The following is a 12,352-nucleotide window of genomic DNA, read 5'->3' on the forward strand; positions in this document are numbered from 1 at the left end:
AATTACAACTTAAAACACCAGACCTGCTCCAGTAGGTCATCTAACATTCAATGCATTACTCCCCACCCAACAGGTTCCCAGAGGCTTGTCTTGTAGTTGATTTCAAATCTAGTCAAGCAGACAACCAAGATTAACCATTATCATACTAGGTTACTGGGAATTGTGGTATGAATAAGGAGAAGGCAGTTACCAAGGGTTTCACATACATTTTATGATTTAGAAGCATTTATTTTATAGCTCAAGTTACCTGGGTTTCACAACAGTATATGTCTGGGACCCCGTGAAACAACCGCAAAAGTGACCTGAAACAAGACATATATCTTCCTACTGTCACTGATAGATTCTAATGGAGGCCATATAGGTATTTTCATACCTAGCTCTCAGTGTCAATTCTCATTTGCTGTCCAACATCATCCAAATACATGGACATCCCAATTTCCTCTGCATAGATACTCATATGTACCTTTAGGAAAGGACTAAGGAAATTACTGATGTATGTATGTATGTATGTATGTATGTATGTATGTATGTATGTATGTATTTGCTGTGGTCCTTCAGCCTGCAAGATCATCCTGTTTCAAATGATGGTCCAGAGATTTGAGAAATATATCAGAATTAGAATATAGAAGAAGAGTCATATTCTTCCAATCAAACAATGCATTTCAACACATGTCCTTACTCATTTATTATTTAAACTCTCTTAAAAGATAAATAGGTTTAGTTACATATACAAGCCAAACTCTAGAACCTATATCTATGGCCGTGTCAGTTTTGTGTAGCAGGCTTTCTTTTGGTCCACCAACCAGCTCCCAACTCATGACACAGAGACTTAATATTAGTTACAAATGCTCAGCTTTATCTTATGCCTGTCCCACTAACTCTTATAATTTAAATCAACCTATTTCTTTTTCATATACATTTTCCCTCCTGGATTTTACCTTTCTTTCATTTTGTATGTCCTACTCTGTGTCTGGCTGGGTGGCAGCTGCATGCCTGGCTGGTCCAGGGTATCTCCCTTTTTTCTCCCTCATTCTCTTCTCTCCCCTCTCTTGAGCCTAGATTCCTCCTCCTACATCATCATTCTGCCCGAGAGCCCCACTTATACCTCTACTGCCTAGCTATTGGCCTCCCAGCTTAATAGATCAATCAGGTGCCTTAGGCAACCAAAGCAACACATCTTTACATTGTTAAACAAACACAGCATAAACAAACATAACACATCTTTGTCCTCTTCAATCAGTATTCCACAACATATTTGAATTATGAAAAACTCCAAAGTCTCTTCACAGTTCCCACACAGCCCCATGAGTTACAGTGCTCTACACTGTCCAACATTAACTCAGATAGTTGCATGGTTCATCTGGGCTGTCTGTGATCTTATCCCTTTATTGTGGGAGAGCTACAGCCTATTATAATATTTGCTATCAAAGATCTAGTTTTATTGACATGGCTCTACTGAGTTTCTCTGTGATGCTGTTCACACCACTGCCTGCTTTTCCCGTATTACCTTAGTTAACAGCCTCCATGCCACTCAGGAAACAACCTACTAGGTCATGGGATCTTATGAATACATCTATTCCAACATATCTGTTTCTCTGTAGAGTTTCATCCCCTTCTCCCCTTTCTATGAGTTGTATAGGACCAGATATACATGGAGTAGTAATCTGAATCTGTTATATTTCCTCCTCAAAATGTAGCAACAAAACCACCACATATTCAGTATCCCACAGTTTCTGTGTACCATGAATCAGGTGCATCCAGTCTTCCTAGTATGTTACAAGGTTTCACTGAAGGTGTCAGTTGGCACTGGGGTCACCCGTGAGGAGACAACCCAGAAGAATCTGATTCCATGACCACTTCTGTGGTGGTGTGGTGGCTGAGAGTGATCTTTTGAAGCAGCTGAAGTGAGAGACTCGGTGCCTGCCAGTTATTGAACTCAGGCTGTTCTCAGTTTTGTTTTGTTTTGTTTTTTCCACATGAATCTCTCCCACTTAGTATGGGTTCATCAAAAAAAAAATGGGGGAAGAACCTGAGTGACACATCTGGCTGAGAGGAAAGGCACAATTTCCCATTAGAAGCAAGTGGCTTGAGGACAGGGAATTATATACATCTTGAATACTATAAAGATGATTAACAATTGGTGGCTGATTTCAAAGTTGTCTGCTCCAGCTAGTATAGGGTATTAGCAAAGGAGTAAAAATATACATATATAGTAAAATTATCTTTATACAACATTCACAAACTTACTATGTAATTACATAGTAATTAAACTGTGTTTGTCAGAGACATGCACTGAGGTAACATCATGGCTAAGAGAAGTTATATAAAAGCAATTGAGAATTCATAATAGTAACCACCCCCCAACCCGAAGTCAAAAGCTACACATGGTCAAGGAGAGATACAGAGAAGCCAGTGTTCCAGACAGTGATTTCAAACCAAGCTTGATTGATTCTCTGTTGTTTCATTCTAGTTGATGTTGCTCAGGTACAGTGAGTATTAGAGCAATCGGTGGTTCTAAATCCCATACTTTTTTCTATTACATAAATACCCACTATTGAATTATTATTATTATTATTATTATTATTATTATTATTATTTGCCATGCAGACAATTTAATGAGGTGATCTCAGATTTCACTCTGACCATTGGAATAATCTGAGGAGCATCATAAAATACAGACACCAAGTCAAAGCCCATGACTATTAAATGAAAAGCCTTCTACAGAGGAGCCAGACACTGTTACTTGTGTCTCCCCCTGGGGGTTCCATTTTGCAGCCATTAAGAACTGTCCTGGCTGGAGGTTTGTGATTCTGTGTACCCTGACCTGCAGTAAGAATTCACTGGGGTTTTTGTTGGTGGTGTTTCTCTCTCTCTCTCTCTCTCTCTCTCTCTCTCTCTCTCTCTCTCTCTGTGCAGGGAAAGGGCTTTATTTTTTCTTTAATTTTTTTAATTATTAATTTATTTTTTACATTCCAATCCCAGTTTCCTCCTTCCGTCTCCTACTCCTCCACCTCCTCCACCTCCTCCACCTTCTCCACCTCCCATCTCCTCCTCAGAGAGGGTAAGGCCTCCCCTAGGAAGTTTACCAATTCTGTCCCATCATCATGTTGAGGCAGGACCAAGCACCTCTTCACCACCCCCACACACACACCCCTGTTTCTAGGCTGGGCAAGGTATCTCTCCATATAGAATAGGTTCCACTAAGTCAGTTTGTGCATTAGTGTTAGATCTTGGACCCACTGCCAGTGGCCTCATTTATTGTCCCAGTCGCACCATTGTCACCTATATTAAGGGAGTCTAGTTCGGTCTTATGCAGGTTCTCCCAGAAAGGGCTTTCTTAATCTTCTTAAATAGAAACAGAAATTTTCTTACTGATAACCACAGTCTTTATCCAATACTTTTATTTCTTCCTCGGTCCCTTTTATAACAGTGAAGCCACAACAAACCTCCCACATGTAGCATTGTTTAAACTAACATATTATCTAGTTCACAACTACAAGCCAATGAAAATACAAGTAAAAACAAATGTTTGCTAAGCAAGTAAGTGTGATAAAAGTCTTGCAATGTTCTTGGTCATTAAATGGCCCTAATTATGACATTTAATGATGTCATCACATAGCTTCGGCAAGTCTCTGCCTGTTTCTTTCTATACCAACAGGCCATGAATAATGGGCTGGTATCATTCCTCATTTTTAGAAACCCTAATCACGGGGCCACTTGGGTGGGATTTTTGCACTCTTTAAGCCACTAATGTGTCCCTACTATAAATAAATATAAGCTGATATCCTTTCATGTAGATATCTGCTTTTTAAAATTACTCATTCTTTTTACATTTTTCAAAGAAGGACTTGAAGGGTGACGCCTAATCCACTTAGCCTTGTAGAGACACAGGTGAGGCATCTAGAGGAGTGAGGACCTCCACAGACACAGAAGGGACAGGGCCAAAGAGAACAGGAGTCAGGAAGTTGCTCATCTAACTGAAGTCCTGAAGGACATCTGAGGAAAGCAAGGGCCTGGGTCAGGAGTTCCTGTTAAAGCAAGAAGGACAAGCTACCAGAGACAGAAGGAAAAGAAGCCCACATAGTGGAATGGAGACACCTAGATTTTGAGGTAGAGCTGAGCTGAAACCCTTTTTCCCTAAGAGGTACTAAAACTGTTAGAGCTTTGTTTATGAAAAAAAATCATTCAGCTTTCTACCTAAGATTGTTCTGTGTTTCTCATTGAAAAACAATCTAGGAAGTGAACCATGCTCCACGTGAGGCAGGAGATATGGCTTACTAGGCTTCCTATGGGATGGGTTATTTTTTTTTTTTTTTTGTGGCCAAACCTTCTGGGCCAACCTGACCCATTATGGATGAGCCATCAGCATAAAAACGTTTATCCTCCTGGGTCACCAGAAACAATTATGGGTCTATAATACCAATGATTATCTAAGGGTGGGCAACAGGTCATCCACCATGAGACTAAACCATACAGTGCCTAGACACACAATGTCATGTGACAGTTGTTTGGAAGAAACTAAAACAAAAAAGACATTTGGGAAATGGCTCAGCAAGAACTAGTGATGAATCTTAATACAAGGAAAGGAAGCTGTGCTTTCCATCTCACTGGATAATTTAGCCGGGAGAAGAAATTGCCTAATTTGATAATCACCTATTTATCAACACAAACAATAACAAGGAAAGAATGCTGCATGTGAGGACAGCAGCCCCTCAACAGGGTATAAAAGGGGATGTGAGCAGGGAGATTCTCACTTCCAAACCTTCCAACCCACCTCCTTGTAAACCCATCCAGAACCTCCACCTCTCACACCATGGTCAACTCCTGTTGTGGCTCTGTCTGTTCTGAGGAGGGCTGTGGCCAAGGCTGCTGCCAGCCCACTTGCTGCCAGCCCACCTGCTGCAGGACCACCTGCTGCCGTCCCAGCTGCTGCATTTCTAGCTGCTGCAGGCCTTCCTGCTGCCCCGCCAGCTGCTGTGTGTCCAGCTGCTGCCGCCCCAGCTGTTGCCAGACCACCTGCTGTCGCCCCAGCTGCTGTGTGTCCAGCTGCTGCAGGCCTTCCTGCTGCCGCCCCAGCTGCTGTGTGTCCAGCTGCTGCAGGCCTTCCTGCTGCCGCCCCAGCTGCTGTGTGTCCAGCTGTTGCAGGCCTTCCTGCTGCCGCCCCTGCTGTAGCAGTTCCAGCTGTTGTGGATCCAGCTGCTGCCGCCCTAGCTGTTGTGTGTCCAGCTGCTGCCGCCCCACCTGTTGCCAGACCACCTGCTGTCGCCCTAGCTGCTGTGTGTCCAGCTGCTGCAGGCCTTCCTGTTGCCGCCCCAGCTGCTGTGTGTCCAGCTGCTGCAGGCCTTCCTGCTGCCGCCCCTGCTGTAGCAGTTCCAGCTGTTGTGGATCCAGCTGCTGCCGCCCTAGCTGCTGTGTGTCCAGCTGCTGCAGGCCCCAGTGCTGCATCTCCAGCTGCTGCCGCCCCAGCTGTTGCCAAACAACCTGCTGCCGCCCAGCATGCTCTAGTTGTTCCTGCTGCTGAGAGCTCTCACCCGCAGCCTCCTGTTCTTCATCACCCAGTATTCCTGATGTAGACCTCCTGTGAGCGGAATCCGAGAGGCCTCTGTTCCAATGGATAATGATTTTGGCCTCCAAATGTACTGTCCTTACTCCTGCCTGTTTGTTATCTTTCTTTAAAGCGACCACAAATTTTTTTTTTCTGAAATCTATAAAGTTTGACCTTATTGCCATGGAAAATTTTGTTCTTTACCATATTCTTAAAAATGGAGAGTCTCTTATATCTTAAATAAATCTGGATTTTGCAGGCATACCATATGTATCTGTCTACTTATTTTTTCTCTGGGGGTGTTTTTCGCATCTGTCAAATTCTGAAGTAAAAAAAAAAAATTTCTAAGTACAAAGACAGCACATGCCAGCTCCCTCCCCGTGACACTCCTCCTCCAATACAGAAAGATATCTTGTAGAGCAACATGGACCTCTGTGCTGAGAACTTTCTCCGGCTGAAGAAGCAGCAGTAGGTAGGAGAGTTGAAGCCCTTAGGCACAGAGTCCAGGCAGTGAGAGAGATTGGGTGAGCACAAGCCCTTGCTCCCTCAGTCAGGCAAACGTTCCCTGGGTCTTCAGTGGCTGGGAGCCCTGCTGCTTCTGGAGATGCTTTGATCACATGATTTGTGCTGACTTATGTCATTCCCTGAGTTCACCTCAATCCTTCCTCAGGTCACTTTCCTGATAAACAACTTTGTCTCAAATCTCTGTGTAAGGGCGGGTCACAGAGGACAACCTGCTTCCAACCCAGTGCCACTTCCCTCCCGCAAAAGTCTAATCTAATGCAGTGTCATGGTGTCAGCATCAAGCCTTGAATGCTGGTTCCCTGAACTGTAGATCTTCTGAACATATTGTGTATTTATTGATTATATTATTTTTTTCTCTCTTTCATATATTTTTTTAGTTTTTAAATATATTCTGTATATTAATTTCCTGGGCAATGAGTTGCTGGTAAAGATTTTTCTTTTTTCCAGCCTTTCTCTTCATTTTTTTTTTTTTTTTGTGTGTGTGTGCTTTGTTTTGTTTTGTTTTTTGCCTGTCCTGAAACTCATTCTGTAGATCAGGGCTGGTCTTGAACTCACAGAGTTCCGCCTATCTCTGCCTCCCGAGTGCTGGGGTTAAAGGCGTACACCACCACTGTCTAGTCTATTGTTTCTTTTTATATGAGATTCAGTTTGTCAATTCTTACTATCATCTTGACTGTTCTTATTATATTTTTCCTCTTGTGGTTTCAACTTTTCTAATTTCAAGTTAAAGCCTTTTATCCATTTTGAGTGAGCATTTGTCTAGTGAGACCAGCAAGGGATATCTTTCAGTTCTCTATATGTGTATCTTGTTTTCCTAATACAAGTTGCTAAAGGGGACCTCCCCAAAATATGTTCATAGAAACTTTATTAACACTTGGAAGGCCACGGTACATGGGTTTATTTCTGGATCTGTTATGTTCCATAGGTCTGCACACTCATCTATTCTTATGTTGGTACTGTCCTGTTACAGTTACCACACTTAGAGGCTGTGTGTGATGCCTCCAACAGCTAGTTCAACGAGACTGAAACCAGTAAATCAATTCCATTAGCAAAATCCCACTATCTTCCCCTGTAACAATAGCTCTTTCTGACAGCGCCTAAGTTCGGAGGCCCAAATAACACACAGAGTCTTATATTATTTACAATGCTGTTGGCTAATGACTAGGGTTTCTTATTGGCTAGCTCAGTCTTAATTATCAACCATAACTACTAATCTATATATTTTTATAAGGACCTATCTTACTGAGGATGCCAGCCTTATGCTCTGGCCTTCCAGGGATCACATGGCGACTCTTCTTTACTACATTTCACAGAATCCTCCTCGACTCCTAGCCCCACCCTATTGGCCAACAGTGCTTTATTTATCAACCAATAAGACAAACATATATACAGAGGGACCTCCCTCATCATTCCCCTCCAAATAAAACACCAAGTTCCATCTAAAATTCTATACATTTCCTTAAAATTCAATGAAGCATTCCTTGGATGCTTGTAAAACAACCCTAAAATTTGTTAAATAAAAAAGAGAAAGGGGAGGGAAGGAAGGAAGGTATAAAAAAGAAAGGAAGACAGACAGAAGGAAAGAAAGAAAGGAAGGAAGGAAGGAAGGAAGGAAGGAAGGAAGGAAGGAAGGAAGGAAGGAAGGAAATATCAGAGGTAGAAAAAGCAGTCTTGAGTGGAAAAACAATTTTTTGCTTTGTTTGGTTTTGCTTTTCTACTCTGCTGTCAGCACTTTCTTATCTATAGCCAACTGTTGGGAGAAATGGTCACAGATAGCATGTATCTGCATCAAGGAAGTTTGTATCTAAGCTGTCAGGAGATGTCACTAGATTGAATGTAAGCAAGTCAATGGCTTGGGCTACAGGATGTTGTATATAAGTGTTTACAACTTTAACTAACAAGCTGTAATAAAGTCAAATTAAAAGTGTAGCACCCAGATTTTTAAGGGGGGGTTATGCTAACAGCCACTAAAAGCAGAAAATGATGCAGGAATTTTGCTTTAAATGAAAATAGATATTTTTCATACAATGTGTTCTGATAACAGTTTCCCCTCCCCCAATTCCTCCCAGATCATCCCCAACTCCCCATCCATCAAAATCCATACCCTTTCTTTCTAATTCTCATTAGAATACAAACAGGCATTTACAAACAATATAGCTAAAAATAAAAAAAGAAAACAAACTGGAATAGAATGGTGCAAACATACAAACTTGAGAAAAACTGCCACAGAAAAAGCACAAGAAACACATATAGATGAAGAGACACACACATCTGAACACACTAAAATACCATAAATTCACACCTCCAGAAACCAAAATATATATGCCAAAGACCTGTAAAGGAAGAAAAGAAAGAAACATATTGCCCAAGCAAAGGGACCTCCAAAAATGCTATTGAGTTTGTTTAGTGTTGGCCATCTACTGCTAGGCACAGGACCAACCCTTGGGAGTGGTTTGTTTACTCAATGAACCCCATATTCAATTATGTGACCCCATATGTCACAACTCAAGTTTAGAAAACTGAGCTGTGTATAACCAAAGAGGGATAGGCATATAGCTGTCACATAATTTGTATATCTAGTCCTAATGCTAATTATCCATTTTGTTTCATAGAAGGTAAATTTTAACAAAAAGCATATAGTAATGCGTCATCTGTTTGGTGGTTTCTTCTTTGAAAATGAATCCAGTCATTGGACTCTATTCCCTACTGGTCTGTTCTGATTAATATGGGTCTGTGATGCAACTGGTATGAGACTGGCCTATGGTAATACAGAGACTTAGAATAATTTGATCCCACAGTGTTCAAAGTTACTGCTGACTATTGCAAGGGACACAAATGCAGGTAATGTGGGCAGTTAGTGCGGAACTTTCAAATCTGGAGGCTCCCTGGGATCATTTGTGGACTTCTACAAATTGCAGATGCTCAGACTGGTTAGAAGAAGACTGTCCAGGACATGAACCAGGAGTTGACAGTTTGTAATGCTCTGTGGGCTATTCTCCCACGAAGCCAGTCATGACAACCACTGGTTTAGAGAATGTACTCTGGCTATTTAAGAGAGGAATGGGTCTCATTTTATTTATTTTGTGTTGTGGCTTTGAGTCCAGTACCTTGTGTGGTGCTCAGCTAGTCTTGTACCAAAAGATCATTCTTTTTTTTTTAAAAAATATATTTTTATTGAGATTATAATACAATTACATCATTTTTTCTTTATATGTGTGTGAGCATGTGTATCTGTGTAGTGTGTGTGTGTGTGTGTGTGTGTGTGTGTGTGTGTGTGTATGTGTGTGTGGTGTACATATAAATTCCTAAATACAAAAATACAATCTTCTCAGTCTATGCAGTGTTACTTGTATGTATGTTTTCCAGAGATGACCACTTGGTATGGGTAGCCAATTGATATGTTCTTCCTAGGAGAAGACTTTCTCCCACTCTGAGTGTTCCTTAGTTGCCTGTAGTTCTTTGAGTAGGATTGAGGCCTCATGAGCTTTCCCCCTATCCACAGTAGCATGTCTATTGGTATCAGCTCTGTTCAGTTCATGTTTAGGCAGCCATGTTGGTGAGACTTTATGGGTGGGGCTACTGGCATTCCTAGGAGACACAGTCTCACAGCAAACTCCCTGATGCTCTGGCAGGGAGCATCTTTCCACTCCCTTTTCAGCAATGATCCCTGAGCTTTAGGCACAGAGTGCCTCAGAAGTTATGTTGTAGAGGTATCAGTTGGAATTGGGCTCTAGTAATCAAGAAATCTTCCTATGCTTATTCATGTGGAAGCCGAGGTGTCCTTGTTACTGCAGCAATCGAGGGGAGACTCTCTCTCAGGATATATGATTATTTAAATCCTCCGTCTTTTCAAGCTTTACAAATTTGAGCCTGGTGGGGGGGGGGAAGCCTGTAGACTAGGTGTTTGCTGAACAAATTAATTTCATAAAAATACTGCAAAAGGCTTGGCCACTAAATGGTCCTAATTAAGAAATTTAATGATGTGATCACACAGTTAACCCATCTGTTTCTCAGACGACAGAGGCCAGCAGAGGGATTGAAGCATTCCACATATTTGGAACATTAATCATCAAGGTAATTGGATGGGTGCTTTGTGCCCTTTAAGTATTTAATGTGTACCAAAGTAGGTACAGATCAATCTCCTTTTATTAACTTGTGCGATATATACATACACACATCACATATTTACACGTGATATATACATACACATATCACATATGCAAGTATATGTGATATATAATCACAAAACACACAGGTTGTGTGTATATAGACACATGTAAAATGAACATTAAGAGGGGGGTCTAATCCACCACTTGAAACACGAAACAGGAGAATCTCCTCCTCAGAAACCCAGCCCAAAGCAGGGCATTCAGGTTTAAATTAGAATAAGTGACAATACCACTTGATTATCAAATGGAGCTGCAAAGTACATCCTGGGGAAAGTCAGGATGTGGCTGCATATGTTCGGTTAAGCCAAAAAGTTAGGTTGGCAAAGAAGGGAAGTAATCCCGCAGGTCAGAGCCGAGAAACCTGAGCTTTGTGAGCCAATTGAGGTCTGTAACCCATTGTAGAGAGAGGCCCTATAAATGATTATTAAAGGGTTGTTTCTGGCAAAAAAAATAATAAAAAACGGTGAAATGATAAACATCAACATTTCCCCATCCAGGCCTCCACTATGAAACTGGTCTAGAAAATGTATGAGTCACTCAGGGAAGAACTTTCTTTGTTCATGCCAATGATCTTGATATCCAAGTTGTCAGTGCCCACCTGACCCATTGTGATGAGCCATTGGTATAATAAACCTTTATCCTCCTGGCTCACCAGGAACAATTACAGTTCTTTAAAAATCATGATTACCTAAAGGTAGACAGTAGAGCCACCCACCATGATGCTGAACCATACAATGATGAGGCACACAATATCATGTGACAACTGTTTGAAAGAAATTAAGGCAAGAAAGACACTTAGGAAATGGTTCAAGAGCTGATGATGAATGCCAACACCAGGAAACCAAACTGTTTTCCATCTACCTTGATAATTTAGCCAGGAAAAGAAACTCACCTAATTTGATAATCACCTATTTATTAACACAAACAATAACAAGGAAAGAATGCTGCATGTGAGGACAGCAGCCCCTCAGCAGGGTATAAAAGGGGATGTGGGCAGGGAGACTGCCACTTCCAAACCTTCCAACCCAGCTTCTTGTAAACCCACTCAGAACCTCCACCTCTCACTCACACCATGGTCAACTCCTGTTGTGGCTCTGTCTGCTCTGAGGAGGGCTGTGGCCAAGGCTGCTGCCAGCCCACTTGCTGCCAGACCACCTGCTGCAGGACCACCTGCTGCCGGCCCAGCTGCTGTGTGTCCAGCTGCTGCAGACCCAGCTGCTGTCAGTCTGTGTGCTGCCAGCCCACCTGCTGCCGCCCCAGCTGCTGCCGCCCCAGCTGCTGCATTTCTAGCTGCTGCAGGCCTTCCTGCTGCCGCCCCAGCTGCTGTCGCCCTAGCTGCTGTGTGTCCAGCTGCTGCAGGCCATCTTGCTGCATCTCCAGCTGCTGCCGCCCCTGCTGTAGCAGTTCCAGCTGTTGCCGCCCCAGCTGCTGCATTTCTAGCTGCTGCAGGCCTTCCTGCTGCCGCCCCAGCTGTTGCCAGACCACCTGCTGCCGCCCCAGCTGCTGTATGTCCAGCTGCTGCCGCCCCACCTGTTGCATTTCTAGCTGCTGCAGGCCTTCCTGCTGCCGCCCCAGCTGCTGTGTGTCCAGCTGCTGCAGGCCCCAGTGCTGCATCTCCAGCTGCTGCCGTCCCACCTGTTGCCAGACCACCTGCTGCCGCCCAGCATGCTCTAGTGGTTCCTGCTGCTGAGAGCTCTCACCCAGTGTCTCCTCCCAGCATTCCTGATATAGACCACCTGTGAGCTGATCCTGAGAGGCCACATTGTAACGTCTATGTTCCAAATAATAATGATTTTGGTCTCCAAATATCCTTTCACTGCTGCCGCCTGCTGCGTGTCCCTTTACAGCATGTCAACAAGTTTGTGTTCTCTCTGGAATCTGTAAGCTCTCACCTTAACCCGATAGAAATCCTTGCTGTCTGCCATATTTTTAAAAATGGAGATTTTCTTACATGTTAAATAAATTAAAAATGTTTGCATTAGAGCAAATATGAAAACGCCACGTTTCTTTGTTTCTCTTTCTCAAATGGTTGTTCCCCACCTCCAAACTTCTAGTTAGCTCATCTCTATAAAGCAAAGGAACAAGAGCAGGTGATTTCTAGTATGCCAACTCT

General features: G+C 42.8%; 1 protein-coding gene across 5 annotated transcripts; it reads left to right on the forward strand.

Moving 5' to 3' along the window:
- The first annotated feature begins 4,813 nt into the window (after nucleotides 1-4,813).
- Nucleotides 4,814-11,929, forward strand: LOC113836891 (keratin-associated protein 4-12-like). 5 transcript variants are annotated; one of them, XM_027427736.1, is made up of 2 exons: nucleotides 4,814-5,278; nucleotides 11,885-11,929. In XM_027427736.1, exons 1-2 carry the CDS (start codon nucleotides 4,814-4,816, stop codon nucleotides 11,927-11,929), a joined length of 510 nt encoding a protein of 169 aa, XP_027283537.1. The 5 variants fall into 5 exon arrangements, with proteins under 5 accessions (XP_027283537.1, XP_027283535.1, XP_027283536.1 ...); XM_027427734.1 differs by lacking the exon at nucleotides 11,885-11,929 and adding an exon at nucleotides 5,377-5,521 and having other exon boundaries at nucleotides 4,814-5,280; XM_027427735.1 differs by lacking the exon at nucleotides 4,814-5,278 and adding an exon at nucleotides 11,312-11,823 and having other exon boundaries at nucleotides 11,860-11,929.
- Nucleotides 11,930-12,352: the final 423 nt, after the last annotated feature.

Source organism: Cricetulus griseus, chromosome 7 (genome assembly GCF_003668045.3).
Source record: "Cricetulus griseus strain 17A/GY chromosome 7, alternate assembly CriGri-PICRH-1.0, whole genome shotgun sequence".
NCBI classification, from domain to species: Eukaryota; Metazoa; Chordata; class Mammalia; order Rodentia; family Cricetidae; genus Cricetulus; species Cricetulus griseus.